General features: G+C 53.9%; 14 protein-coding genes across 14 annotated transcripts in view; 7 read left to right on the top strand and 7 right to left on the bottom strand.

Annotated features, from left to right (window-relative positions):
* The window catches only part of SNOG_04984 (hypothetical protein), a gene marked incomplete at its 5' end in the record, with an annotated part of 4839 nt that extends 4405 nt beyond the window's left edge, over nucleotides 1-434 (bottom strand). The window contains one exon of the mRNA XM_001795345.1: nucleotides 13-434. Coding sequence (XP_001795397.1) covers nucleotides 13-434 — 422 coding nt within the window. The remainder of the gene's footprint in view (nucleotides 1-12) is intronic.
* A 136-nt stretch (nucleotides 435-570) lies between these two features.
* SNOG_04983 (hypothetical protein) lies at nucleotides 571-1062 on the top strand (the record flags this gene model as incomplete). Its single annotated transcript, XM_001795344.1, has 1 exon — nucleotides 571-1062. The coding sequence occupies one exon, from the start codon at nucleotides 571-573 to the stop codon at nucleotides 1060-1062; it is 492 nt and encodes a 163-aa protein (XP_001795396.1).
* A 468-nt stretch (nucleotides 1063-1530) lies between these two features.
* Nucleotides 1531-1746, top strand: SNOG_04982 (hypothetical protein; the record flags this gene model as incomplete). The annotated part of the gene is made up of 1 exon (XM_001795343.1): nucleotides 1531-1746. One exon carries the CDS (start codon nucleotides 1531-1533, stop codon nucleotides 1744-1746), a length of 216 nt encoding a protein of 71 aa, XP_001795395.1.
* A 678-nt stretch (nucleotides 1747-2424) lies between these two features.
* On the top strand, nucleotides 2425-4612 carry SNOG_04981 (hypothetical protein; the record flags this gene model as incomplete). Its single annotated transcript, XM_001795342.1, has 5 exons — nucleotides 2425-2695; nucleotides 2770-2948; nucleotides 3006-3199; nucleotides 3272-3385; nucleotides 3532-4612. 5 exons carry the CDS (start codon nucleotides 2425-2427, stop codon nucleotides 4610-4612), a joined length of 1839 nt encoding a protein of 612 aa, XP_001795394.1.
* Nucleotides 4613-4735: 123 nt separating this feature from the next.
* Nucleotides 4736-5938, bottom strand: SNOG_04980 (hypothetical protein; the record flags this gene model as incomplete). The annotated part of the gene is made up of 1 exon (XM_001795341.1): nucleotides 4736-5938. One exon carries the CDS (start codon nucleotides 5936-5938, stop codon nucleotides 4736-4738), a length of 1203 nt encoding a protein of 400 aa, XP_001795393.1.
* A 1782-nt stretch (nucleotides 5939-7720) lies between these two features.
* Nucleotides 7721-8557, top strand: SNOG_04979 (hypothetical protein; the record flags this gene model as incomplete). Its single annotated transcript, XM_001795340.1, has 1 exon — nucleotides 7721-8557. One exon carries the CDS (start codon nucleotides 7721-7723, stop codon nucleotides 8555-8557), a length of 837 nt encoding a protein of 278 aa, XP_001795392.1.
* A 502-nt stretch (nucleotides 8558-9059) lies between these two features.
* SNOG_20050 (hypothetical protein) lies at nucleotides 9060-10880 on the bottom strand. The gene is made up of 3 exons (XM_001795338.1): nucleotides 10751-10880; nucleotides 10507-10681; nucleotides 9060-10444 (listed from the first exon to the last, which is right to left on the bottom strand). Exons 1-3 carry the CDS (start codon nucleotides 10811-10813, stop codon nucleotides 10149-10151), a joined length of 534 nt encoding a protein of 177 aa, XP_001795390.1. The 5' UTR covers nucleotides 10814-10880; the 3' UTR covers nucleotides 9060-10148.
* Nucleotides 9933-10476, top strand: SNOG_04978 (hypothetical protein; the record flags this gene model as incomplete). Its single annotated transcript, XM_001795339.1, has 2 exons — nucleotides 9933-10161; nucleotides 10235-10476. The coding sequence occupies 2 exons, from the start codon at nucleotides 9933-9935 to the stop codon at nucleotides 10474-10476; spliced, it is 471 nt and encodes a 156-aa protein (XP_001795391.1).
* On the bottom strand, nucleotides 10866-11342 carry SNOG_04977 (hypothetical protein; the record flags this gene model as incomplete). The annotated part of the gene is made up of 1 exon (XM_001795337.1): nucleotides 10866-11342. One exon carries the CDS (start codon nucleotides 11340-11342, stop codon nucleotides 10866-10868), a length of 477 nt encoding a protein of 158 aa, XP_001795389.1.
* Nucleotides 11343-12064: 722 nt separating this feature from the next.
* On the bottom strand, nucleotides 12065-15821 carry SNOG_04976 (hypothetical protein; the record flags this gene model as incomplete). Its single annotated transcript, XM_001795336.1, has 3 exons — nucleotides 12065-13438; nucleotides 13509-15185; nucleotides 15240-15821. 3 exons carry the CDS (start codon nucleotides 15819-15821, stop codon nucleotides 12065-12067), a joined length of 3633 nt encoding a protein of 1210 aa, XP_001795388.1.
* A 103-nt stretch (nucleotides 15822-15924) lies between these two features.
* SNOG_04975 (hypothetical protein) lies at nucleotides 15925-16816 on the bottom strand (the record flags this gene model as incomplete). The annotated part of the gene is made up of 2 exons (XM_001795335.1): nucleotides 15925-16493; nucleotides 16768-16816. The coding sequence occupies 2 exons, from the start codon at nucleotides 16814-16816 to the stop codon at nucleotides 15925-15927; spliced, it is 618 nt and encodes a 205-aa protein (XP_001795387.1).
* A 332-nt stretch (nucleotides 16817-17148) lies between these two features.
* SNOG_04974 (hypothetical protein) lies at nucleotides 17149-17724 on the top strand (the record flags this gene model as incomplete). The annotated part of the gene is made up of 2 exons (XM_001795334.1): nucleotides 17149-17200; nucleotides 17315-17724. The coding sequence occupies 2 exons, from the start codon at nucleotides 17149-17151 to the stop codon at nucleotides 17722-17724; spliced, it is 462 nt and encodes a 153-aa protein (XP_001795386.1).
* A 5359-nt stretch (nucleotides 17725-23083) lies between these two features.
* Nucleotides 23084-23954, bottom strand: SNOG_04973 (hypothetical protein; the record flags this gene model as incomplete). Its single annotated transcript, XM_001795333.1, has 3 exons — nucleotides 23084-23198; nucleotides 23248-23747; nucleotides 23841-23954. The coding sequence occupies 3 exons, from the start codon at nucleotides 23952-23954 to the stop codon at nucleotides 23084-23086; spliced, it is 729 nt and encodes a 242-aa protein (XP_001795385.1).
* Nucleotides 23955-24142: 188 nt separating this feature from the next.
* SNOG_04972 (hypothetical protein) lies at nucleotides 24143-26025 on the top strand (the record flags this gene model as incomplete). Its single annotated transcript, XM_001795332.1, has 5 exons — nucleotides 24143-24253; nucleotides 24305-24390; nucleotides 24549-25018; nucleotides 25071-25208; nucleotides 25259-26025. 5 exons carry the CDS (start codon nucleotides 24143-24145, stop codon nucleotides 26023-26025), a joined length of 1572 nt encoding a protein of 523 aa, XP_001795384.1.
* Between the last annotated feature and the right edge of the window lie 1123 nt (nucleotides 26026-27148).

Below are 27148 nucleotides of genomic sequence, written 5' to 3'. Positions count from 1 at the left end.
TGGGCAGCGTACCCGTGGCTTGAGGGGTCGGGGATGCTGATAGAAGTGGCGGATGCGTTGGTGCTCGAGGTGGGCGAGGGCTCGGTCGACGCAGCGGTGGAGCGGGGGAGGTGTGCGCTGTAGAATCGGCGGGGCTGTGGAGAGAAGTAGTTGGACTCTGGTGCCAGCGGGTGCATCTGCGAGAGCAAGCTCGCCGTCACGGCATCGGGCAGGGAGGGCACCTCTGAGCGCGGCGTGCTGTCGTTCTCGTCGTAGGGCAGCGCTCCATGGCTCTGACTCGGCGTGGCCTCGCCGTCTTCTGCTTCTCGCGCAGCGGCGGCGTCGTGTGTGGAATGCGCATGTCGCGCGGCATCGGCAGCCATGTCGCACACGAGGGCGGTTGGGGGCTCGCCGGCTGCCCTTTCCGCTGTCACGGCTGCATTTGGCTCATCCATGGCGACGGCAGCTCAGATGTCTCAATCAGCCGGCCAGCGTAACCATGCCAGGCGTTTACGGGTGCGGGAGTCGAATGCGGCGGGCGGCGGTTCTCATTCTGGCCTGTGGCAGGCGCGAGGGGGCACGGCGGAGACAATGGCGGCGAGTTGGCGATGCAGCGGGCAGTGGACGGTGGACGTGGACAGCGTCGACGGTGCAGAGCAGGAGAGATTGGTGGCAGCGGCGTGCTTGAGTCGCGGGCGGGCTGGGGTTGGAGTGGTTACAGTGCTTCAACGGCTCAACTATGGGCCTGGCGGATGGTTGAGCACGATCGGCCGTCGCGCTTTCCCGCATCACCACGCAGCGATCTTCGCAGCGTATTTTGGGTGGATGGCCCGCCGCGGCGCAGATGACGCTCTCACAGGCGGCTTCAGACGGGCGCAAGGACCAGGCCTGGGGTGGGGACGCTACCAGCACGCAGCAGTGAAGGACGCCCGCACGACAAGACTGGACGGGCGAGACAGCGCAGAGACGACGTCCGGTACCAGAGAGGGCAGACACAACAAAAACGGTACGCTCAAAGACTCAAAGACTCAAAGACACAGGCTGGCCCACAGTCACAGGCAGGGCGGACCGACGCTTTGTTGAGCGAGCCAGCAGCAGAATATGTGGGAAGTCTTGTCCTGCGCTTTCTTTCAATGCATCCGTGCCAGCCCTCCCCAGCCATGGCCCAATCGGGTAAAGCTTGTCCGCCCACTCGACACCTCTGGAGGGGTTCACGTCCTAAGCAGCACGCCTGTTGCGCGACCTCGTTTGCCTCCTGCGCACGCCTCCTGCTCGCCCGCATGCACATTGTTCACCCTGCTGTGCCCTCAAGGCGCGCAAGGACCCAAGGACCCAGTGCGGCTGCATCCGGGCCATGCGCCGCTAAGAGTATTGCCTGGCGACGCTGCTGCTGGTGCTCCATGATTAATGATTGCCGCGATAAGAGCTTTTGAAGATGCCCAGGAACTTTAATCCTTTCTCTCACACCCCGGTTTATTGCCATCGCCGCACGCACCCCTTGGACCCTCGTCCACTCACCAGCCGCCTTCCCCAGATTCGCATCAGACAGACATGATTGCTTGCTTCTTCGCTCCCGCTCGCGCTGTTGCCCAGCATGTCATTGGCCATCACACCACCCTCGTTATTGTTGGGCCCGTTGAGCGACAGGAGCACCAAGTCCGCGGCATCATGAACGCTGCCCAGCCTGGCCTCGACAGTCTTCACATGCGTCTTACCGCACTTGACCATGGCCGCTGGGCCATCAGTAGCCAGGGACGCCTGGCCTGATACCCGTGGGCTGCTTCGTGCACGCGCGACTAGACCGTCTCGCTCTAGACTATGTACCTGTGCCCGGCAACATGTTTCCTCACATTCGCACACATCTGAGATCTGAACGTGCAGTTCATCGCTGTCCGATCTACGAGAGAGCCCCCGCCGAAGCTGCACCGAGCGGGAGCGTCCTCGAGATCTCTGATGCTGCTCAGCCATGCTTTTGCCGCGTACGCAGCGTCATCGGCTCCATCGCTTCATCGGTGGCCTGCAATTTGATACTACCCGTTGCGAGATAGCCAGCGCTCGGGGTCGTCGTCACCTCAGCCCACTACTGCAGTCTGCACCATATTACTCGATGAAAATTGCAACCCGCCCGACCTGCGCCGTGAGGAGGCCCGTGTTTCTCACGATAGGTTCTCGCTCACTCAACAGGTGCATGGTCATGGGAGGACCAACAGATTGAACCCGAGTCTAGACACCGAGCTTGTATCGTGAAGACCACATCCGGCATAGCTCACAGCTTCAATTTTCACCACTTCGCCCTGAAACGATCTGGCGCATGACACACTTTCTCAGCGCCAAGATGCGCACGAGCCACTATCGTGAACCTCTCACTCGCCGTCCTCGCCGTCCTCGCCCCGGTACCCACGCTTGCTCACCCGCTGCGGCTTCTCCCTGACTTTTGATTGCCCAATGCCGCCCGCCAGCGACTCGGCGAAGGCCACGACTGCTGCTCCACCAACACCGCCGCTTACCAGCTATCGTGACTCTGCGCTAGGCATCTTTGCACTGCTGCTGGCCTTCCGCATAGCCAATGCATTGACGCTGCGCACCTTTTTCCAGCCCGACGAGTTCTTCCAGTCGCTCGAGCCTGCATGGCAGCTTGCTTTTGGCGAAGAGAGTAATGCCTGGATTACTTGGGTAAATGCCTCCCTTGACCATCTCCACGTTCCAGTCGTCGGCTGTTTGTCTCACGATGCGAGCAGGAGTGGAGAACACAATTGAGATCGTCCTTGCATCCAGGCCTGTTTGCTGTAGTCTATCGAATCTCGGCAAAACTCGCAGACATTTGTGGCTTAACCTTGCCCGCAAAAGCCGAATTGCTGCTAGTTACGCCGAAGGTTACCCAAGCCGTCTTTGCTGCGCTGCTTGACTGCTACACATGGAAACTTGCGGAAAAAGCATACGGTCGTGGCAGTCGTACTGGCACGGTCACTGTACGTCACGCCACTGAACTCTCTGCTTTTTGAAAATCCTGATTCCGAGCAATTTAGCTTGCATTGTCTGTATGCAGCCCGTGGCAATGGTTCTGCTCGACTCGGACGCTGTCCAACTGCATTGAGACGACCATCACAACTGTCGCTATCTACCATTGGCCTTGGCATTGGCCAGGTACTGCAAGAGATAGCACGACTGCAGGCAAGGATCAATCGCAGAGTGTGGAGAAGCATCTCGGCTCGCCCGCAAAGTAAGCTGCGAACTTTTTTGGAATTTTCCACGTCGTACCGTGTAGCTGACAATCTAGGCTCACATCATGCAGGTTACGTCTGTCATTGCTGCTGGCAGCACTCGCGTGCATTCTCCGGCCCACCAATGCTCTAATTTGGGTGTCCGTATTCGTTCCAACACTATGGCAAGCCACGAAGCGGCAGCGGTATGTGTTGGTCCGCGAAATTTTATTTTGCGGGTAAGTTCCACAGCTGCAAAGCTGCACGACTGCTTCCTTGCCGGCGTGCATGCTCCATGATTCGACCTTTGTACCCTGAAGGTCACCAGACAAGCTTGAACTGACCATGTTAGGTCTGCTGTCCTTGCATGTTCCGTTGCGTCTGACAGACTATACTACGGGATCTGGACCCTGCCGCCGCTTCGCTTCCTTTACTTCAACATTGCCCAATCGCTGGCTGTGTTCTACGGAAAGAATCGCGCAGACTACTATTTCACCGAGGGGGTTCCGCTGCTTCTCACGACAGTGCTGCCGTTAGGTCTCATAGGATTAGTGCGAGCACTCCGAGGCAAGGAATTGCGGCACTCGCCCATCACTGGCAGTCCGAGCATACACTCGCCGGCACCGGAATATATTCACGATGCAGCGCAACGGCGGGTGTTGATCCGACTTGCCTGGACATGCGTCGTTACTATAGTCGCCTTGAGTCTGATCTCCCACAAGGAAGTCCGCTTCCTCTACCCGCTGCTCCCATTCCTCCACATCCTCGCGGCCGGGCCTCTAAGCACCACGTTCCCAGCCAACGGTCCCTTCACTCGCAAAGCCCTGCTAATCAGCCTTCTCCTAACCAACATCCTCCTCGCAACTTTCACCTCACGCATCCACCAGCGCGGCGTCATCGACGTCCTAGACCACATCCGCCACAAACATGAAGCCCGCAACAACCTCTCCACCCTCACCCAACCCCCCTCTTCCCTCTCAAACACAACTGTAGCTTTCCTAATGCCCTGCCACTCCACCCCATGGCGCTCCCACCTCATCTACCCAGAAATCTCCGCATGGGCCCTTACCTGTGAACCCCCCCTCAACACTCCCCTCTCCGACCGCTCTTCGTATCTCGACGAAGCAGATGAGTTCTACATCAAGCCCGGCCCAGCCGTCTGGCTAAGGGATAACATGGAATCACTTGATACGATCCAGGCTGGGGGTTCAAGATCGGGCCGGCATTGGATAAGGCAGGATCCAAAGCTCAAGGCAAAGTATCGCAGGGCTTGGCCGCAGAATCTTGTGTTTTTTGAACAGCTCGAGGGGGTGTTAGGACAGGTGCTGGGCGGGTCGAGGTATAGGGAGTGTTGGAGGGGGCCGAATAGTTGGATGCATGATGATTGGAGAAGGAAGGGAGATGTGGTTGTTTGGTGTTTGGATGGGGAGTGAGAAGGGATCTTTTGTGTCTTGCAGTATCAATGTTGGAGTGTTGTAAGATGTACTGTAGGAAGAATTATTCGAGTCAATTTTGTCGCTGATCGCGAGAGATTACATGCTGAATCGCATCCTCAATTAAAACAGTGCCTTCGAAGCAACACTCAACAACCAAGCTGCGTCCTGCCACCCATCCGCCTCCTCGAGCGGCTTCTGCACCTCATCCGTCTCTTCCTCAGTATTCTCCTTATCCCTCGCCTTCAGCTTCGCCGACGCAACAATCGCCTCCCTCTCCAACTTCCTCCTCTTCGCCTCCACCTCCCTCCTTAGTCTCAACTCCTCCCTCGTCATGTTCTGCGGCAAGAACCCCTCCTCCTCGTCCTCATCGTCAGACGCCTCCCCATCCTCCTCAACCGAGAACAGCGTCCATCCAATCAGCCGATCAATCCACGACGTATTACTGCGCGCCAGCCTCGCGACTTCTTCCTCATCGCCCGACGATTCCTCGTCCGCCTCGACGAAATCAGGCTCCATGAAGCGCTCGTCAAACGAAGGGAGATCGAGACTGTGCCGCGCAGACACGGGGCTCATACCCAAGTCTGCGCGACTGCCCACGCGCGAACCACGCCGGGACTGGCGCGCGCTGGGCACGCGGCTGCCAACGCGGGACTGATAGCGGCTGCCAGCGCGCGAGATGCGTGGGGAGAAGGTGGGGAAGTCCTCGCCGTTCAGCGGTTCGCCGGAGAGCAGGGCCATGCGTTTTGAATCGTGGGCGTCTTCGTCGTCGGCGACGAGCGAGGTGGAGCTCTCGCGGCGGATGAGCCAGCCTTGCCCTTTAGAGTCGCGTGTTTCGCCGGCTATGGTGAGGCCGGCGCGGTGCCACCAGTCGTCGTCGGCGGAGGAGGTGTGGTGGCGGGCAAGCGGCATGCGGAGGGATGTTGGAGCGGTGGACTTGCGGGTATGGTGTCTTTCGCGGGCATTGTCTTCTACGAAGCTCACGCCGGGATGGAGGGTGCTTGTGCTTTTTGCCTTTGGGATTTCGCCAATGTCTCGGACGGGATTGTTGGGGTTGGCGAAGTAGCCATCGTACGCGTAGTGAGGTTTGGAACGGCGCGTTCGGCTGTTGCTGCGGGATTGGCTCAAGCTCAAGATGCCTGGTGTGGAAGGGGCTGTCTTGGAGGCAATATATGATGTGCGTGATGTATGTACGACGTGCTCGTCCGGTGAGGATGGAGCGCTGGCATCGAGAGGGAATTTGGCACTGAGGGGTGCGATGGAGAGGTTAGGGAGGTTTGGGTAGGAGCGACGAGAGCGGGAGGCGTTACGGGAGCGGTCTGCCATGCTTGCAATGAATTTGTAGAAGCTAAATTAGTCAGAGAGCGCGTCGTTCGAGAGGCAGCATCTGATATTGAGGTTCACGGTGAAGGGTGGAGTGACCGAGGTTCGATCGGCTGGAGTGCACGGGCTCTGGAGAATGCGGGAGCGAGGCGAGATCTAGTTTAGCGGGCGATCGTCAATTCTTCACGTGAAAGAAGTGGAGAGACACACGAGAGCTTTGAAGAACTTCGAGAGAATCAGCCTGTATGGCGGCTGATTTCGGTGCGCATACCACCGAGAGTATGCCAAATACGCAGTCACTCCCCAGCACGATGATTAGTCTCGACTCTTGCCCCCCTTTGCCTTCGCAGTCGGACCGTCAGAGAGTCACGATGGGCAAATTTGTCCAGTTTGGTATCGTGATGGACGCTGTGGTGTCGTAAGCATAGTGCCACTACTTGAGCCTGACGTATTTCGCCTCTGAGGCTTGTGTTGATCCTCGGATATGAGATAGCCTCACGAGCTAGTATGACGGCAAGTGCCAGTGTGAGGAGCAAGTCGGTTTTCCGGCACAGTTTTATGGACCACGGAGGAGATCCGCTACTCGTAACGATGGAAAGTCGCACAGTGAAAAAAGCAACAAATTCTAGGCCGGAGGAATCCGCTCGCCGGCAGTCGGGACCGAGACAATGTTGAGACACGCCGCCGGGTCCATAACCACGCATCATGCCACAGCGGGGTTCCAAGGCTGTCAAAGCAGCAGCTCGACGCGAGCTTGGCTCGCGTGACTTGGCTTTGTGCTTCGTGCGGACAAAGGCCAGCGTTTGTCTTTTGCTCTGGTCGTCACAGGGGGTGCATCACATAATTACTCAGCCAAATGCACAACCGCACATAAAAAGGCGGGTTCCTACAGTCTACCGATAAATCCGAGTTTACGCGAGTGACGTACATATCGATCCCTGCGACACTGCCTACTTTGGTAAGCGTCGTGGAATTTCCGAGGCGCTCTAGTGCTGAATAGTGAACGGCAGGCGAGCCGGACCCAGAACCACGCATAACAACCTTGGAACCGTCTCTTCGACACTATTCTACCGACTATCACATAAAGTCACTGCGGCCCCCCGACCCGCCATCTACGGCCATCAACCCCCTTCGCTACCACATTCATCGCAGGCTGCGCACACACAACCAATTCGCCGGGCAGAGAAGACCTCCTCTCCACCACCACACCCGCCTGCGCCAACATGAATCTTGCCTCTTCGCAAAACCGCAAGATGCTTCCAACATGTCTGCTTTGACCCGCCCGTAACTGCAAAGTGAGTGCATGCACTGTTTCCTTTCCTGTCACAAGTGGCCGCTTTTGCGACGCGACGCGATCCGAAGACATGTCCGAATTTGGGGGCCGCACCTCTCCATTTCAGGCACGCTTCACCATACGACAGCCCATGGTTCGCAGCGAGCGAGTGCGGAAAAGATCGCATCAAATGCCTCGTCTGAATTCCGCTGACTTTCTGAAAGGCAGTCTGCTGCTGGCTCCTGTCTGCTTTCCTACCCTGCGCACACGACCGTCGACCACACGCTCCCACACGTACCCTCAGGCCTTAGAGCAATATCCACGGCTCCTAAGACCACCAAACTCACCTCCCTGAGCCAGTGCGAGTGAATACTGGTGGAACTCAGAGTAGTCTCTGCTGCTGTCCTCAGCTAGCGTGACTCCTACGCAGCGCCCCTGGACGACATTCACAGAATACTTTTCCAAATACCAGACTTAACACGCTACATCACAACTACGCAACGTCTGCCAACATGCTTTTCACCGACGAAGAGTTGGAGGTTAGCCTCCGCCCAGGCCAGACTGCTGCTGAGTATGAGCTTCTGCGAGCTCAAGTCGAAACGATCCGAGACTATCTAGAGGCTCTTCAACTTCCGACAAGCCAGCAGCTCCTACAGCACGCAGCTACCACTGCACATGAGGATAATCCTCATGACCATGAGTGTGGCATCAAATGCCTGATTGAGTCGCGAGGCACAACAACACCTGCCTCTTCAGTCCGCTCAGCAGCCGACCGCTTCCACCCCTACATTCCGCCATCGAACTACGGCGCAGTCTTGCCTGGCTTGATCTACCGTAGCAGCTATCCCGAGCAAAAGAACTACGAGTTCATCAAGGATCTCAAGATCAAGAGCATCCTGACTCTAGTTCCCGAGCCCATCTCTGCGGAGTACCAGGACTTCATGGACAAATCTGGCATCCAGCACTTTCAGGTCCACATCAAGGCCAACAAGGGCGAGGTCCGCGTCGAATCGTGTGAAATGTCGCGGGCGCTGCGTCTGATCATGGATCGCACCAACCATCCTATCCTCATCCACTGCAACAAGGGCAAGCACCGCACTGGTTGCACAGTTGCATGCTTCAGGAGGATCATCGGAGCTGACTTCACTACTATTGTGGACGAATATCATACCTACGCTGGCCTGAAGGCTCGCTTGATGGACGAGGTCTTCTTCGAGAACTTCGACCTCAACAACGTCATGTGGTTCGCACGTCAAGAAGGCTGGGTTGCGCCCGCTGTCAACCTGGCTCCACCATCACCTCCAATGTCCACCAAGTCTTCTTCGCTGGCCGTAAAAGCACCAGCATAGGCTCTATTATGCGTTTTCATTCTACAGCATCTCCAAGGAGTTTTCTACATCAAATGGGACATGGCTACCAAAGTAGTGGCCTTTCACGATTCAATGAAGGCGTTCACAAAAAGAAGGGGGAATGCATGCATGGGATACAGAATTTGCGGCGCAAAGAAGGGGAAAAAAGATACCATGGGCCACAATGGGCTGGCGCTTTGTTGCTTTACATCAGTCAGCCGGATTTTCTTTGTTGTTGGTTTTCATTCTTCATGGGGCACGGAATACTACCAAAAGTGGGCATCAAGTTGCGTGCGGGCTTTTCCTATGTACACTTCACAGATAGCATTAATACACTTCATCACACGACTTGGGTCGTTGTGCCATTGTTCCAGGCCGTTTGGTCTGTGCAAATTCTGTGAGAGTTGGATCACAGAAGACGTTAAATTCAGCAAACGCTGCATGCGTTTCCACAACTGCAAGTCCGCAGAGACTGCGTGCCATCCGCACTTATAGGCGTGGTTAGGATTGACGTTATTTCTCTTTTGCGTTCTAGCAGACTAGCCTTCTCAGGAAACTACACCTGGTAACTCTAAGATCCAGTGTCCATTCCTCCCGACGGCTACACGCCTCTCTCCGTTCAGAACTGAAGCACCAATCTGACAAAGTAAATCTCGCACTCCCATCGTCTTCCACAAGGGTTTCACGAACACCATACCTCCCTGTCGTCAAACAATCACACAGTCACCAAATTCTGAATCAATGCACATAACCTCCCCTGGCGACTCCTTATCTCCACACCAAATTCCCAGTGCAAATACTCTGACATCCTTCCACCCTCTCCGAGACGTGCTGGTACTTGCATGGCTCTTTTCGTGCGCCCGCCGTCCGTCTTTTCGCAGCAATATTGAATCTACATTTCGACGCTTTCAGTGCGTGCACGGCTTCGTCGACGGCGTGTTGCACGCTCAAGCCCTGGGAGCAGTAGATTGGGATGAGGCTATCAACGCAGCCTTTGCTCTGAGATGCACTTGTTATGATCCTTCGGCCTGTATGGAATCTTCAACAATTGTGCTTGTGGTGTTGGCTGTTTGGCAACAATGAATTGCATCGCTGTGGTACAATTGACGGCAGTTGAACGTTCTGGTCGAATAGAAGTTTGGACATCGAGTCCATGAGATTCCCGTTGAAGCGGGAAGGCCTCCCGCAATTACCAGTGGCCATTCCGAAGTGAGCCCTGGCTAAGGCAGGAGCGCCTTGCGTATGTTTTTGGCCACAAAGGTGGACGACAGAGCTATATGATGGAGCCAACCTGGGCGTGCTGTGAGTTGAAACACTGGAGTTCGTGTAGGCGTAGGCGATGCTGACAATGTTGGCGTAGATACATATTCACGTCATGACATCCCTCAAAGCCAGCGTTAATGCCAACGAAACTCTCCTCGGCGGCTCCGTAACGCACGTCGTCGGGCAGATATTCTGCGATCAAGATCTCGTTGAGCTTTTAAACGAGGTGGAGCCATACGCCAACAACGAGCAACCTCTCACGGATATTGCTGTCGACTCGATCTTGAATGAGGAAGCTACATTTACCGATCCTTTCGTTGAGTACGTCTTACTTGCTGATCGTAGTTGCCGATGATCTGTTCGGATCGCTCGCTTTCGGCATCGACACGGCGGCTTCATACAATATTACGCCAGCTGCGTATCTGACTGAGAACGATGATGTGGAGAAAGAGTTTGCTGGTGCGGGTATGGGTGGTGGGCCTCCGGGAGGTTCTGGCGCACCGCCTAACGGGACCAAACCCACAGCCACCATGTCAGTGGCCAACTCCAGTTCGGGAGCTGCAGTCAGCTCTACCTTAGCGCCAGTCTCTTCGTCTGGTGCATATACCCTTGTTGGTGAGATCCCTGCTCGCGTTCTCTCTATTCGTTCTCGCTGAAATGAATGCTAACAGAGCTCAGTGTAGAGACGGTAAACATCCAAAGCATGAGAGCCCTGCGGTCCATGCATTCGAAGCTAATTACCAGGCTCCCCGGATATTCAGCATGGCCAGAAAAACCATCCCAGAGACTGAGTGCATGGTGTGGTTTTGCTTGAAGACGCGGGTGGTATCGCAAGATTTGCCGGCGTGGCGCGATGGTTGACTGGAAGCATATGTTTAGCAAACGAACTTGACGAAATGACATACGCACTAAAGAGAGGCCAAGGTTTACCTGCACATTCTGCTTGCCCAGCGAGATCCTCGCGCCTCGCTCTTTATATGCTGCTCCGTTCATGTCACCTCTAACGCATTACATCTCCTCGCTTCTCAAGTCCCCCCCTCGCGCATCACTCCTCCAACGCCTTCAGCCCCTCAAGCAACTTCCTCAACTCCCTCTCCCTCTCATCCTTTTTTCCATCCTTCCCCTTCCCCTCCTCTTCTACCCCCTTCCCACCACCTCCCTCCCCTTCTTTCCTCCCCCCAACATCCAACCCCGCCCTCTCCATCTCCCCCTCCAACTGCCTCTCCACCTGTTCCCTATCCAAAACCCTCCTCGCCTCCTCCAACCCACCAATATCCCTCACATGCTCATACCCCGCCTCCTTCAGCGTCTGCAGCGCAATATTCGAGCGCCGGCCCGAGCGGCAATATAGTGTGATGTGGTCATCCTTTTGTACTGTGACGCCGAGCGCGGCGTAGATGGAGGGGAGCTGCGAGATGCGCTGGTATTCGATGTTGATGGTGGGTGCGATGTCGGATTTTAGCGGACCGCTGGAGAATTCGGCGGGTGTGCGGACGTCGATTAGATGCTGTTGGGGCGACATTGTGTGAGTGTGGACGGAGGGAGTGGTTGGTTGTGTGTAACGCGAGATGGTGGGTGGAGGGGTCGTGCAGGCGTATGAGGCTGACGTGCGCGGGGCATCAGATCAGAGCTCCGGCAGACTTCGATAACGTACTTGGAACACGACCATGTCAGAACATGGGAATACTGAAAGCGCATGTAGAACATCACGATTGCAGGAACAGGCGGGAAGTGAATTTTTGACTGTTCCAATTCAAAATGCTATTAGAGATTCGCATCTCACACCCTTATACACAGGTGATGTGACTATACAAAAGCTGCCGGCGGGCCTCCTTCCGCTCCTTCCCTATGCTTTTGACCCGCCTACCAGGCCTGGCGGCCTTTTCGTCTTGTTTTAAAACGCCGATGAAGATCGATTGATCCATAAATGCGCCCCTTAAGATGTTTAGAAGAAATGATGAGAGTAGATCCTTCTCTACTTTTGATCCCCAGAGAATACTTCCGCAAACCGGCCGCCCATGTGGTATAGAACAAAAGAAAAAAATCGAGCATTGGTATCGTGGCCGGCCGTGACATGGAAAGAAATAGATGCAGTAAAACACAAACATTAAGTATGTCCATGGCTAAACAGCCTTAAAATGGTGTATGATGTGCCGGGTTGTTTGTGGTGGTGGGGCTGGTATCCAACCAGCGCGGCAGAAGAAGCAGAGAATGTAATTGCGCATTGTGGCGCGAAGATAGAAGTTAAGAACTCTTCAGGTTGCTGGTTGACCCGAAATTGAAGTTCAGAAATTCGAACTTCTCCCTGGAGGTTGTCCGATTTTCAGCGGTGAATGTGCCCTGATCAATTGACGGAGAGCCTCGCACCGAATGTTGGGGGTCGCGCGGTTCGAGGAGAAGTGAGCGGCGATAGTAGCTTTGAACGTTGGCCTGGTCGCTCGAGCGGACACGCTGGATCTGGGCCTCCATCCAGTCCTGCATTTCAGGCACGGCAGCTAATTGGTATGGCACCTGGAATGATTGAAGTTGACCAATAATTTTCGCTGTCTTCATGTGCTTGTCGAAGTTGATGACGGAGACGCTGTCCTCGCCAGCTTCGCCCGGCAACTGACGCGTAGTCCCGTTGCCGACGTCGATGAAGGTTAAGTCGGTGAGGTATATGCCGACAAATGGAATGCAAGGAGCGACGTGATTCTGCAGACGCTGACGAAGGACAGCGTAGTTGCGTCCCACGTCTGTGATGGCCTTCAGTTCTTCAAGTCGGGTCTTGGTCTTGGTCGACACGAGTTCCCAGGTCCTCTTCAACCGCATGACCATAGAGGAGTTGAGCGAGCAGATGATGGCCATAAGCGAGTCATAGTTGTTCAGTTCAAGACACTTGGCAGCAATCTTGACCCATTGCTTGATGATTGCAGCTCGCTTTTTCGCGTCCTCAAGATGAAGAATGGTATCAGCGACGAGATTTGCCAAGTCAGTCGATAGGGTTGACATTGCCTTGACGTTCACGGCCTTAGAGTCGGACTTCTTCGTCCACTCGAGAGCCAGTAGCTCCTCGGACTGAATAGAGCAAAAGAGTCTGGACTCGATAATGGTGAACTGGCGGGCAAGCTCAAGAGGGTCAAAGTCCAAAATGCTACACTGAGCCTTGCCCTCCTTGCTGGCTCGAAGAGCGTTGAGCTGGCCTTTGCTGACGTTTGAGGAAGGCACATTGCTGTCCGCTGGCGTAAAGGATGTGTATGAGGCCCCGGCTTTGCTGATAGAGGAGACGAGGCGAGGTACCAGTGGAGCTCCCGCGCGTACCTCATTCACCTTTGAAGTGAGGTCAGCAAGGCGCCTACCAGCGGCTGGCATGGATTCTCGCAGCTTGCCAGTTGCGAATGACAGAATAAGTTCCAAAGCGGCAGAGTCACTATCACTCGCCCAGTGGCTCTCCAACCAGCCTTTGAAAACGTTGTAGACTCGGAGGCGAACAGGCACTCCAATGGACTGACTGTCGCCAATGTAGTCAAATCTGTCGATCAGGCATTGCGCAAGCTCCACGGGTGTCGTGAAGAGACGGAAAGTCAGGTAGAATGTCGTCACGAAGACAGCATCGGGAGTTGTCTCGTAGGTTGTGAGCTGTTCAACCAAAGCTGGCAGGGAACCACCAGAGATCTGGTCCCTCCTTGTTGTAGACAAGTTCGTGTACAAAAGTGGTTTCCAGCATGTGCTCCTCGCCAGCAGCAAGGTCTTCACTCGCCAGAGACCGAAGCTCCGAAGAGCTGCCAAAGCTGCTGACGAAGGGCCTGTTGAGCTCCGGTTCTTTGCAGGAGAATTGTCTGGCGTAGTGGCTCTGGTTGAAGTGTGTGACACAACGCTCCCGGTGTCGCGCATGCTGAAATGGGAAGGTACTATTCGTGTCGGTGACAGATACGTTGACGCTATCTGCTCTCGCTTGGTTCGGGAACGGTCCCTGTGTGGTGCTCATTGGGCTGTCCAGAAGCTCGACCGGAGCCGGTTGGAGGTTGGGCATCGGGAGGGTGTTTAGTGGTGTAATTGACGACCTCGATGATCTGAAAGACATAGCGATTGGACTTTCCACGATGATGGGTGCAGGGGTCGGCTGTAGGCTCAACCTCTGATTGTCCAATGGAGAAGGCTGTGGGACTTCAGGAAGAGGCTTCGACTCAGAGATAACCAAAGGCGGCGGCAGGTGGCGTTCCTCGGATGGAGGTGCAGGAAGTGGTTTGTCGGTTTCCAACACCGTCTCCATTGGTCGTGGCAGTTCGGACTTTTCTTGTTCGCTTTCATTTGTAACGGGCAGTTGTTGAAATATTGCGTCCGACAGACCCAAACCAACCGCTTCGAATTCGAAATCACCGATGCGCTCTATGACGACTCGAGCTTTCGCGGCACACTCGCCAGCAGACCTGACACAGCTTGTGGCAGCCGCAACCAGTTGCTTTCCTGATTCGGGAGCCACTAGCGCTTCATTCATTTCAGTGTCGGTGACACTGAACATGTCTTTTGTAGCTTGTACAAGCTCAGTCAATCGCGCGTACATCGTGTCGCGCGCCTCTTCCAAATCTTTGGATCGCCGTGCGTCGCGCTCCCATACTTCATCCACGACTGCGAGCAGCTGTTGGCAGGCGACAACAGATTGCTGTGTGATGTATGCGAGCTCCTCGGAAGAACGCGATTGAAGGTGCAGCCCAATGAAAGATCCAATGAAGCCTAAGAATGCGTCTTGAGAAGCCACAAGCTTATCTGACGCTAGAGAGCCTGTTCGCGTGCTTTGCGACTTTCCGGTGTATGACAATCGATGAGTGACAGACAATCGCTTCGTTTGACTAGGAAAGTGCGAAACGAGAGTTGGGGACTGCGGTGGCAGAGACTCAGACTCGGAAGGTAGCGAGAAGGCAACGGAAAGGCGGTTCGGATTGCGTAGTGGCTGAGCAGATGCGACGTCCTCAGGCAGGCAAAAAGACCTTTGTGCAACGTGGTCGTCTCCGTCATTCGCTATGCAGATGGGTGCGTGTTGTTGATCAAGTGATGAGAGGGGTTGCACAGCAGCGTCAGATGGCGGCGTCAAGGGTCTCTCGGCGCTTACATCGCCTAGCTCAAAGGACGACAACGACACGGCATCTGTTGCCCAAATATCGAGGAAGCGCACAGCTCTAGTTACGAGCTTGAAAGACTTGAGTACCAATTCATCCATATACTCATAGACGGGTACTGGCGCCTCATTTGCTTGCAAGGTTTCCTGCAACTTTTTGGCGGTTTTGACGAGTGTTGACAAGTCACCCAGGAGACCCTTGCGCATGCGTCTTAGGCCAATATGGGCGACAATTAGTCGCGAATCTCGAGACAGACATCCGGTTCGTTCCTGTGGGATATTAGCAAGCGAAAATGATAATCAAGGATTTCAACGTCAGCGTACAAGGAAGAATCGGATGCCAGAGATCATGCCTCGGACATAATCCTGTCTCATGAAAGCAATCAAATCCCCGTTCTCTCCGTCGCGGACAAGATCCCAAAGATGAGTGAGAGCATTTAGAAGATTGCGCACGGCAGGATGATCGTAGGGCTCGCAGTAGTTGGTAGGTAGCCATCCTCTGGCGCCAGAGGCCAGAAGAGTGCCGTCGGCCCACCCATTTGGATGTACGGAATGCACGAGGATGATGTCGCCCTGTTTGATGGCTACCGTGATGGAGGACTCGTCGGTCGAGGAACAGACGGTTGATGTGGGTTCGTAGTGGTAGAAGGCCCGGAGATAGTTGTGGAAGACTGGCTGTGGAGGCGTTTGCTGTACCATGACCTCGTTCGAGGTCTTGGGTGTTAATGGTGGTGATATTTGGGATTGCGACTGCGATGTGACGGAGCGGGCTCCCCTGGAAGACTGGCGGCTGTGGGCGAAAATACCCACGCGGGACCTCTTTGGCGACTTTTGGATGTTCAGCGGGGCAACTAAAGCACTCGAGTGCTTGTCCATTCCGTCTTGGTCAAAAGCCCAGTCTGCCATGATAGGACGTAGAAGGTGGGGTCTCGTTGGTGCGCAAAGGGTATCTCAAGAAAGCGGTTCGCTAATTAGCCGTTGCAGCTCGGCTGGTACAAGTTTGGGGCATCTAATCGAGATGGGTTGGTGAGGTCGGTCGGTCCGTGGTACCGACCGTCAGTAGCTCACAGTAGTGGTGCGGAGGGTGCTGCAGGTGTTCAATTGGCGGTGATGATGTCGTTCCTTGGCTGGTGTTGGTGTTGGTTTTCTGCGCAAGTGTTATGATTGTGTCCAAAGTGACAGAAGCGAGGAATGACAGCAGCGGCGCTCGGCCAGGCCTGAAGCAGGAATGCGGAGAGGAAGACGCAACAAACGGAAAGATGCATACTCTGTGACAAGGACCGATTGACAGGTCGAGTGTGGCTGGTGGCTGACAGAGGTCGAGCAGCGAGTGACAGATCCTGAGGTGAGGTGATTGCCTATTGGGGATGCAGGCCGCTGGAAGGGTCGCAGATGCAGTGAAAACAGGCCGGCTATGGTACTGGACTCGGTCGAGTATGAGAGATGATGCAACAGGTGTCGTTTCCGTGACGCAGAGATTTGGCGACGCGTTCAGCAGAGGGCTCAGGCAGAGCAGGCGGAGGAGCTCAGACGCAGTCTGTTTCTCGTCGATGGAGCCGGGCGTTCGAGGGGTGAAGTCTGGAGAATGCAGCACCGCGTCCTACTGTACTTGACGGGTGAGTGCAGGTGACGAAAGGACCCGGACAGCTGCAAGGATGGGCCTGACGTGCGCAAGGAGCGTGCGTGGGGATCGTGCCTGCCAAACGGTCTTCGAGGAAGCTGCGGCCCAAGCGAACAGAGGAAGTCGCGAACTAGCACAACAAACACGGGCGAGGCGAAGCGACCACTTCCAGTAGTTCTGGCCTACTTACTGCACAGTGCGCGGGCCGTCAGAAAGAAGACACAAGAATACCAACAACAAAGCGAGGAGTTTCCTCCAGCCCAACAGCAGCACACGCCATTATTATCGTTCCGGACGGAGGATGCCACGGCGCAGGCAACTTCAGGAAAAGCTTCGTGAAATTGACAGGCATGGGCGCAGGGGGTCGATTGGCAGCTGTCAGGGCCCTTCGCAGGGATGCCCGTCCAGGGAGCGGTTGGTGGGGCCTCGACTGGACCTTGGCCCCTTCGGCGACGCGACCGTGATTCGCGCCTCTGCGCCCGTGCTGCCGACTGAGCCAGTGACTTCTCTCCGGCTACGCTTCCCTTGCACAACTGCCCATATGTGAACGCGTGGTAACTTGTTCTCTGAACCAAAGCGTTGAGAACACCGCGTGCTATTCACCCAGCCGACATGGCGACCGCCGTTGAGACCACGGAGATCCCGCAGCCCCAGCAAATAAACAGTAGCTTCGGTGCAATTCATTCACTTCTCGCCCAGCCTCACCACAACAACGACGATTGTGACGACTCCACGCCCGCTGCATGCTTTCTGTGACCTCCCACGCTCCACGTTGTAGGCAGTGTGAATGCAGCTGGCCGCATGAAGGAGACCCGCAGCACGCACGAACTACTGCAGCGCGAGGCTTGCGGAGACCCACCACGAACCCCATCCCCGGGCTTTGCTTGTCTCGAAGGGGCAAAAGACTTCCCCTGCACGAGCCCGCCTAAACCGCAATCAGGTCTTTGCGGCACGGCACAGTCCCCCCCGGTTGCCACGGCTGACGCCTCCAATCAATCCAAACCTCACCTCCTGCATTTCCTGCATTTCTTCCCATTGGCCAGACAAGAGGAAACGTTTTGCACACTTGCTGCACCTGTGCGGTTACGGCACCAACCTCCAAGAAACGCATGTAATCACAGGGAGCAACGTCCAATCTACAGCCTGCCGTATATGAGTACGTGCGTTCGGTCGTCGCATACGCGCTAGAACACGCCCTTTCTTCCTGCCCTCGTGAAGGGTTCGACTGTCAAGGTCCTCATCATGTCACATGACTCGGCAAGGGACGTCAGGCTCTTCCAAGGTTGTTGGGGTGTCTATGGCCCACTTTGGGCCTTGCCTGGTGATGAGCGCGACGATCTTGCAGTTCAGGACGGCGACCTCCAGGAACCATGGTCATATCACGTTTGGCGACGGTAGTGGCTTCGACCATTTACCCCGATCAACATGTATACTCAGTCTACATACGGACAAGCCTACACGATGACATCTCTCTATTTGCAGGAAGTTCTGCCGCCGTGAATTACAGTCCTTCACACATTCGCTGGTGCCCATGTCACGTGCACAGAACGCTTTCCGATATGAGCCCCTCGAATGGCAAACGACGAGGGTTTAGTCTTGATTCAATTCATAGTCTCAAACTCCAAGCTCAAGGAATACTGTCACAGCCGCTTTCTATGCATAGCAGTACTACCGCGCACTGCCGGCGAAAAAGCAACTCTAGGATGACCATGGCAATAGCACTACAAGCAAGCTTCAGAGAGTGAAACGCACTCATTGCATGCACATTTCGGAGCTGTTCACATTGCCACAGCAAACCTAGTTTGCGCTTCAACACGGCTGTGCAGCTGCCGCCTTCCTAGCCTAAGGATTAGCACAGTTCTGCGGGAGCGACCGCATCAGAAGTTTAAACACCCTCCGAGTTCCCCATCGAATCACAATTGCGTGAACACTGAAAAACAGAGCCGTGAGTATGTACCTCAGAAATTTCTGAACCTTAAGCCGATCACCTGTTGAATGCCCATTCTCGAAGGATGATCCCTATCAACATGCGGCTTGCATCCGCTTGTTTAACCTCAAAAGGCCACAGATCTGCAGCCAAAACATCGAATTGCTTGCGATCTGCCTTCGGCACATGCACTCGCTCCCAAAGCATACTCTCTCAACCACGAAAAAGCATCGTGAGGACCTTGAGCTCTGTCACTGTCGTGATTGGCGACAAGCATCACTAAGAGACCCCGCGTCGGTGGTTGCCAAGCACAATACGGGAACATGGCGTCGTCCAATAGTCCAAAGCAATTCTCCGTAGACCGTATAGGAGTCGTAGCTTGCATTTGACTTCCGGAGAGTATGCATGTCGCGTGGGGACGCTCAACAGTCGCGTGGTGTTGTGTGGTTACAACGCTCCGCATCGGAAATGCACGCATCTTGAACGCAGCTGGGCGTCATAGCCTTCGACGGGAGTATGCAGCTAGCCCTCGGTCCCAAGAAACAGTGATGTATTTACGCCACGATCGCAAAGTCTAACACAACATCCAGAGTGCAGAAGGTTTCTTCCAAGTCACCCTTCGAGCCGGGCAACTGAGGCAAGACCTCACTTGCCTTCAGTATTGCTCTTTGTGTTTTCAAGCACTCTACTCTACATCTATGCTGGACGAGTCACGTTCGCACTACCTTTTAAAATCAGCAAAGATCATAGGGCACTATCGAAAGGTCAAGAACGAAATCGGCGCACGCTCGCAATCACATTAAGTGACACCTCAACAGCTCTGAGTTTCGTTCTTCACGAACGCCCCCACCTCTGATTTTTCAACTCCGGAGAACCCTCCGCTAATAAATCTCATGAAGACTGTTTTGAGTGCTCGCTAAACAGGTTGGGACCTGAAACGAGAAGTCTTCTTTCCGGATTCGATCTGCGCGCGGGTAAACATTTCAGCTCCCGCAGGCTCGAATTACCAACCACTCAGCTTTGCGAGCTGCTCCAATGCCTGCATGAACTGCACATTGCCTACCCAGATTGGCCATATCGCAATCTCCACAAAATCTCTTCTCGGACGAGAATACACTTCCACCCCACGATACCGTTCGGAAACGATACATCTTCTGCCGAATCATCGCGTCTCCTGTTGTGTTGTTTATCGCGTTCATTCTCTGGTAAGGTTTGCGGTCGGCCAATCAATCGCTTCACCCGCGCGCACCCCACTTTCTTCCCGCCGAACTGGTTGGGGGCACGGCTTGTCCAAAAGGTCATCACAGCCGACGCACGTGTACCGAGGCATGGGAGGGCCTGGCACGCACGGCGCATGTCTCGGATCATGTGACAGCAATCTTCGCGGATCCGGCTTCATTGCAAGGTAGGTGCTGAGACCACAGAGCAGCCCAGATCACAGTAACACAGGCGGTAAGACGCTGTCGCGCTCAGTACACCGGCTCACCGTAGCGCGATCAATTCGGAGCTTCTGCGGTCGTCATTCAATAAATTGATGATTGGTCTACGAGTCGAAAATGAAGGCCGAATAACCGTACGATAATTATGAGCAAGGATCATGGCTACATTGCTCAGTACTACCGGTGGAACTCTTCTGGCAGGTTTGCCATCCAGGATGCTCATCTCTCGAGCGCATTTTCCTGATTCGGCATGCCCGTTTGACCGTGTATGTGGATCTTAATGGCTGCTCAAAGGACGGCAAGGACTCCTCTTGTTGTCAAGTTCACATGCGGATCGGACCTGAGTAGCAACCGCCCAGGACACTGATGATACGCCACTAGAAATGAGCATGGGCCATATTGCACCCCTTATTGCTCATCACAGAGTACGACAACAGCTTTGACACTGCGTTCTTTTTTTTTTAATTGGAACGTTATGAAGGGTACAATTCCAAGCATCGAACCTACCAGAGTTCTTATTCTTCTCCAACCCAAGGCCACGCCGTTACGAGGCCCACTGTTCTAGCCCCGTGTCGACTCGTCGCGGTGAATTGGCCCCGGGACACACCGAGGCCAGCGACTCAGCAAGCATGCCTTTCTATGATTCAGACAGTTCAACGCCCGTCGTTTTTCCCCTTCAGCTGCATTTCGAGTCGTGGTCTGTGAAGCCTCGTCCGCGCATGTGAGGTTTGACAGTCAGGGCGCTCCATGCATACGGCAACGGTCTCCCGACATCTGCGCGCGGTCCTCTGGCGAATTTTACGTCAAGGGAATTGCGATCAGTATCGATTGCCGGCGCATAGCGAACAACTGAAGAAAGTCGCGCGGCTGTGTTGGTGGCGCTTGATTGCTTGGGTGTAGGACCGAGAAGGATTCAAGATACCGGTATCAGCACTAACATCCCACAACCATGGCATTCCCATGCTCGTTGCTCTTTGCTATGGACTGATATCTATGAGTGTCACAAAGCTTGGACAAGTGTATCTCTGCGCTGAAATTGACGAGATGTGGAATTGACAGTGCTCTATCGAAAGAATCACAACACATGCAGCCGCGGCTGCCACGCCTCACAGGGCTTCATGCTTCGCCGCATGTCCCGCTCTTTTCCTTCCATGTGGATTCGCGGCTCAGATCCGAGATCCAGGATAGATGTCGTGTGCGGCACGGCAGTTCTGCATTCCAGCCAAGACGGCGCAATATCAATCTTCTGCAACAACGACACGGTGTACCTACCAACACACGCTGCAATACTAAGTGATCGTGTAATATTATGGTTCTACCACCTCTGCAAACATGGCAACTATAGTTCTCAGTCCAAAGCACGGATGGGGAAAAACGTGTCTTTTCCTCATACTCGGATTCTATATTTAGCTTGCGACTTGAAACTACATGCGGTACCTGCATATGCAACGTACAGATGAAGAAGCTGCCAAACACTTTTAGACCAACGTGACAATGCAAAGCGACACATACTCGCAATACGATGCAGCAATCCTCACCCTTCTCACTCAAAGCGTTGCAGCGCAGTGAATTTCTTCGCATGTTTAAAGAATAGCCCCGCCACGACAAAATACACCGAAACACAGACATTCAGTACCATGCAACGCGACGAGACCAAAAACCCCCCGTCTCGTCTCAGCCTCCTTCAACATCCAACACACATCCCTCCCCCCTACTGCGTCTCTCATTCGAGGGAAATTCCTCCTCGTCCCGCTGCGACTCCACCACTACCTACTCGAGCAGTATAGGGCAGATCAGTGCAGCGCATCTCATCTCCCGATGCTCAACGCGGCAGGTTGGCGCAAAGCTGTTGATGGCTGATATATGCACCCTGGTATGTTATGCGCGTGGAGGTGGAGATTGGGGGAAGGTGAGGGAGAGCAAGGGTGGTGGAACGAACGCATGGTGGTGAGCGCATGAACAAGTGTTAAGTTATGAGATTTGTTTTGCTTATTTGGCTTGGGGGGATTACGCATTCTGCGTGGCTGTCATGGCGAGGGTTATGCCGAGTATGGTTCCAAGACTGCGATGACGAGTCGGGGTGTTCATGCATGCGAGTGCGTCTGGGAATGGGATGGTAGGTGTTTTGCTTCTGGGCTTTGAGATGAGGGTGGTTTTTTGTCAGCGTGGGTGGTCTGGGTTTCTGAGAATAGAGAAATGGTTCAGGCAAACGATATATTGGGAGGTCTCGTGACTTCATGCGTTGGATGCTGGATGTATTGGGGATCATGATGTGGCGAGTGTGGCTTGGGGATATTACATATTTCCTGACAACGTAATAATTGAGGAAATATTAGCATCTGCACTGATTTGAATTTGAGTGTACAGCAGTAGCGCGCATATTTTTTTCAGCCTCCTCCTTAGCTGTGCTTCGAAGCTGGGCATCGGACTTGGATTCGATGCAGGTGTAAAGAACCTGGTGAAGATGCACAGCAGCTTGCGCTGCAGTATCTAGCACTGCAGCCCAACAACATGCATGCGCCTTCCTCCGTCCAACAAAAATGCCACAATGCTATTTGCAGTATCTTGCAGCCGCACAACACTTCAGCTGCGATAATCCAGCCAATATTCCATCAAGCGATTTTCCGTAGCAGCCTTCCGATGTCGCATCACCTCAACATCATTGTCCACCATGCCATCCAGACTCCCGGCTCACGGTCTGGCCTTCAATGTCCACATAAAATCCAGTTGATTGACCACTGCTGAAGAGTATTGCGCGTGGCCAATTACCCCACATTCAACACGACCTAATGCGTGTGACGGGTGTGACGGCGGGCCGCTCGGCTTGCCGTTGTTACACAGCATTATCGTGACCCACCCGGGCGCTTTCAACATCTAGAATTTTCACATAGCCATATTTCTGGAAGATGGTTTTGACGGCTGTTTTCGCCGTTTTGACGATAGACCCAAGGTGCCTTGAGCTGCATATGATGTCCACATCGAGGTGCATAAGCACAGCACCATATTCCTATGCTGAATGTCGTGTGATGCACCCGGAGTGGATGCCTGTGCCTTGAGGGGGAAGAGAGGCCCGATGGCGCTCCTCTGTCTTCACGGGGTCTCCGAGGAAGATCGCTCGGGCAGGCACAGGGTAGTTGATGCTGAGGCTGATATTGGGGTTGAGTGGTCTTGGAGACTGTGCTCATTGCATGTCCATTTCGTCGTCATCATAGTCGGCAGCCGTGCCTGAGTATCCGTTTTCCAGCTCTTCCCGATCCCGGTCTCTTCGTTGTTGCTCTCGTGAGGCTGCGATTTTCCTGTCGATCGTTAATCTCTGCAATGCTGTCTATTGCGATGCCCATGTACCTCAGTCCGTCTATGACGCCAGTGACGAATGCCCTTCCCTCCCCCACTTCCATGCCTCCCACACCGTTCATTTTGACGCCTCCTCCAGCATCCAGCACCTCCACACCACTTCTTAGTTTTGCCATTCTGACTTCTCTGAGCCCTCTCAGAAGCTTCCTGACATTGTCTGGGTCCTCGAAATCATCTGATGCAGCTTCTAGTAACATTTCACCAATCTCTAGCCAATGGTATGGCAATGCGTCTGGTGCTGCATCTGCTGTGTTGTCTGACAAAAATGGCGGCGAGGTAGGTAGGGTGTTCGCTGACGGCTGTGGAGGCAATCGTGGCGGCGGTGAAAATGTTTCATCATGATCGATCTCGTGATCAAGGATAGCAGTAAGGGAATGCGAGTTCAGCCATGGTGGTGGCAGGATGTTTGCGCGCCGTTGACGCTTAAGTAGAAGGGCGAGCCAGAGGGGAACGTTGGTCCGATGGGGAGGATTGAGTGGTTTAATGCGCCCCTATATAATCTCAATTGACTATTCCCAAGCGTATACATTTGTGGTCATGTCTCTGCGACGTATTTGGCGGGGTGTTTGCGGGGCATTACATACTCCTAACAACTCCAGTCCCTCCAGTCTTTGGCGTGGTATCACGGTGACAAGCTCCATTTCGCACAGGAACGCTATTTCTGGAGGCGTCAGCCCAGGTGGAAGAGGCAATGCCATGCTTGCGACGCGTTGTCGTGAAGGGTTCGGCTGTATATCGAAGGTTTGGCATGTCGAACGCGAACGCGACACTGACGCTAACTGATTACACGCTAGCTCCAGGGTCCACCAACTTTCTGGCCACTAACGTTCGACATCATCATTTCCCTCCACCACCGTGACTGTTCTCATCTTCACGAGAGCATCTGATGCCTTCTTTCATACAGAACTGGCCGTTACACGCCGCTCTGCTGCTGACTTTTAACTGTTCGCTCACGTGGTTGAACCTAGTCTCAAAAGAAGTGCCAGAACCATACCTCGTAAGTGCTTATAATCGTAGGGCCGGCGATATAGTCCTTACCTCAAATCAGGATGAGTTTTTCCATGTGCCTCAGGCTCAAAAGTATTGCGATGGAGACTATACATGGGATCCGAAGATCACTACTCCCCCAGGCCTGTAAGACGACTCGTGCATTGCACGCATTGCGAGTCGCTGGCTGATCGATCCAGATACATCGTAGCCAAGCTCTTCAAACCGCTCTTGGGCTGTAGTACAGCTTCTCTTCGAGCCTTGAATATAGCGGCCATATGTCTTATCTGTCTTGTGAGCTACAGTATCCTTCGGACACTTCGCACGCCTCGTTCTCAAAACGCGCCGTTGAACGTCAAAGACGGCGACAAGGACCCAGATCTCAATGATTCGACTCTGATATTGGACGCCAACACAGCACTAAACATTGCACTCTTTCCTCCCTTGTTCTTCTTTTCTGCGTTATTCTATACCGATGTCATGTCAACCCTGGTGGTTTTGCTTAGCTTTCACATGTTCTTGAAGAGGAGCACATTCGGGAACTTGTTGCAAAGCATTGGCACGATATTCATTGGTGTGGTAGCACTTTTCTTTCGTCAAACGAATATCTTCTGGGTGGCTGTGTTTCCCGCTGGTCTCGCCGTCATTGATGCTCTCAAAGCGAGGGCACCTTCTTCCACGAGTAAAAAGCCCCACATCGTTGGTGACATCCTTCGCGAGAGCTGGAATAATGGTCTAGTCCATGACTGCGCACTAAAACATGCTAGCTTACAAGGTACGAACGCGCTGATCATTTGCATGACGCCGCCTGCGCTAAACCGTGTCAGATTATGGTCTGTTGGTCGTCACTGTTGCAATTGCAGCAATGAGAAGTCCAGCTTTGGTATTGCAGGTTGCCTCACCCTACCTTGTCCTTCTTGTTTTGTTCGCAAGTTTTGTTATCTGGAACGGAAGTGTCGTTCTCGGTATGTCAGATCATCTTATGTTGTCCGAGTAAAAGGTTGACACATGGCAGGTGACAAGTCAGCACACACTGCTACCATTCATCTTCCACAGATGCTTTATATCTGGCCGTACATCGCATTCTTCTCGGCACCACTTGTAGTTGGACCGATGGCCCGACCCGCTGTCATGCTTCTGCCAAAGCAGTTCCAGGCTCTCTTCGAAAGATATCATATCACGCCAACGACCTCAAAGTTCCCGGAAATATTGTCCGTAGGTCTGTTCATCCTAGGCGCTTTCCTGGCCGTTCACTTCAACACCATAATCCATCCGTACACTCTGGCCGACAATCGACATTACGTATTTTACGTCTTCCGGATATTGCGACGACACCCAGCAATCAGATACTTGGCTGTCCCTGCCTACTATGCGTGTGCATGGCTAGTGACCAATGCCGTCGGAGCTTCGCCCAATGATGAGCAGCCACTAAAGCAGAAGCGCGAGAACGGTCACCCAACCAACATCAAGACCGGACGTACGCCTTGCCAGATCAGCTTCTTCACTATTTGGTTGGCCGCTACAGCACTCTCCGTGGTTACGGCGCCTCTGGTCGAGCCTCGCTATTTCATCATCCCGTGGATCATCTGGCGTCTACATGTTCCGTCTGCCTCTGCTTCACTTCCGTCCCAAGAGCGATGTATCCGAAGCTGGTACGACCTCCGACTCGGGTTGGAAACACTGTGGCTATTGGTCGTTGACGTCGCCGTGACATACATTTTCCTATATCGAGGGTTTGAGTGGCCAAGCGAGCCCGGCAAGCTACAACGGTTCCTGTGGTAGATGTGCTCGCTAATAGCGAAGTCGCATCACACCTGGGCTGAAGATTTCAGTCTGTCATTCGATCAGCTCGCGGCAGTGAAGCTGCTTGACCGGCATCAAAAGCATAGTAGACCCGTTAGTGGGCCTCCACTGACGAGTTGTCAGAGATTGCAGCAGTCTCGTGTCAGAGTTGGCACAGCAGTATGCACGGTAGCACTGCGTTTTCAGTGACATGCAGACTCTACCTCGAACGGCACACGGTTCTATGCAAGGTCAGGACATACGTTGCCCTCATGTCACAGGTCTTCTCGACACCAATGTTGGCATACGACGGTGCAAGCAATACAGATGACTTTCTGATCTGGCATATTTCGCGTTATCCTGCTCCTAGCTACGAGACGCAAGCAAAACGGTCTTGGCAGTTTTTTTCCTAATCCCTGAACCTTACCTACTCACAGCGCAATGACAGGCCACATTTGCGCCACATAGGCTCGCAGCGCCAAAACCATGTCATATGTAGCCTCATGTACACGACTCTATTGACACCCTGAAGGCGATGCACGATCACAAAAATGTCCTGCTGACAGTTTAGGCCCCGTTGCAAGGCAGCAGTGTTGCCCAATAATATATTGACGCGTTCTTAAGACTAGCCATCCTTGGATAGCTACCTCAACCTAAAGCCCGCGGCCGCCTTCCAACGAGCATACGCCCATTCTGGAGTATGGATGCCCGACTATGTAGCTGGCACTGCACTCACAGCGCAGCTCGAGTTTCAGAGCGTGACGCCCAAATTTGAAAAGCAATTTTGACCAACGCCTCACGAAGCGATCCGGTCAGCCGCCTTGCAGTCTCTGAGGCTCGCAGTTTGATGTGCAAACAGCGTTGGCGGCCCTAACTCTGCTTCGGACCTAGAGAACAACAGCTAACACTATCTTTGGATATCCCTTGGCGCCGTTGTCCTTGGGAGGCACGTCTGGCTCAGTCTCGTGTTTAACTGAATTCCAGCGAAGCCGTCATACAAATGCTTGAGCACTCATGATATCTTCAACAAGCTTGCTTAACGGCTAAAAGTTCTAGGCATCAAGATTGAAAGATTCAGCGACAGCCTTTTCCGAGGTACACTGTCATGATATTATGTACACAG

The sequence above is a fragment of the Parastagonospora nodorum genome (assembly GCF_000146915.1).
Source record: "Parastagonospora nodorum SN15 chromosome Unknown scaffold_7, whole genome shotgun sequence".
Lineage (NCBI taxonomy): Eukaryota > Fungi > Ascomycota > Dothideomycetes > Pleosporales > Phaeosphaeriaceae > Parastagonospora > Parastagonospora nodorum.
Note: the sequence above shows the minus strand (reverse complement) of the source record. Positions and strands in the feature narration are given on the sequence as shown.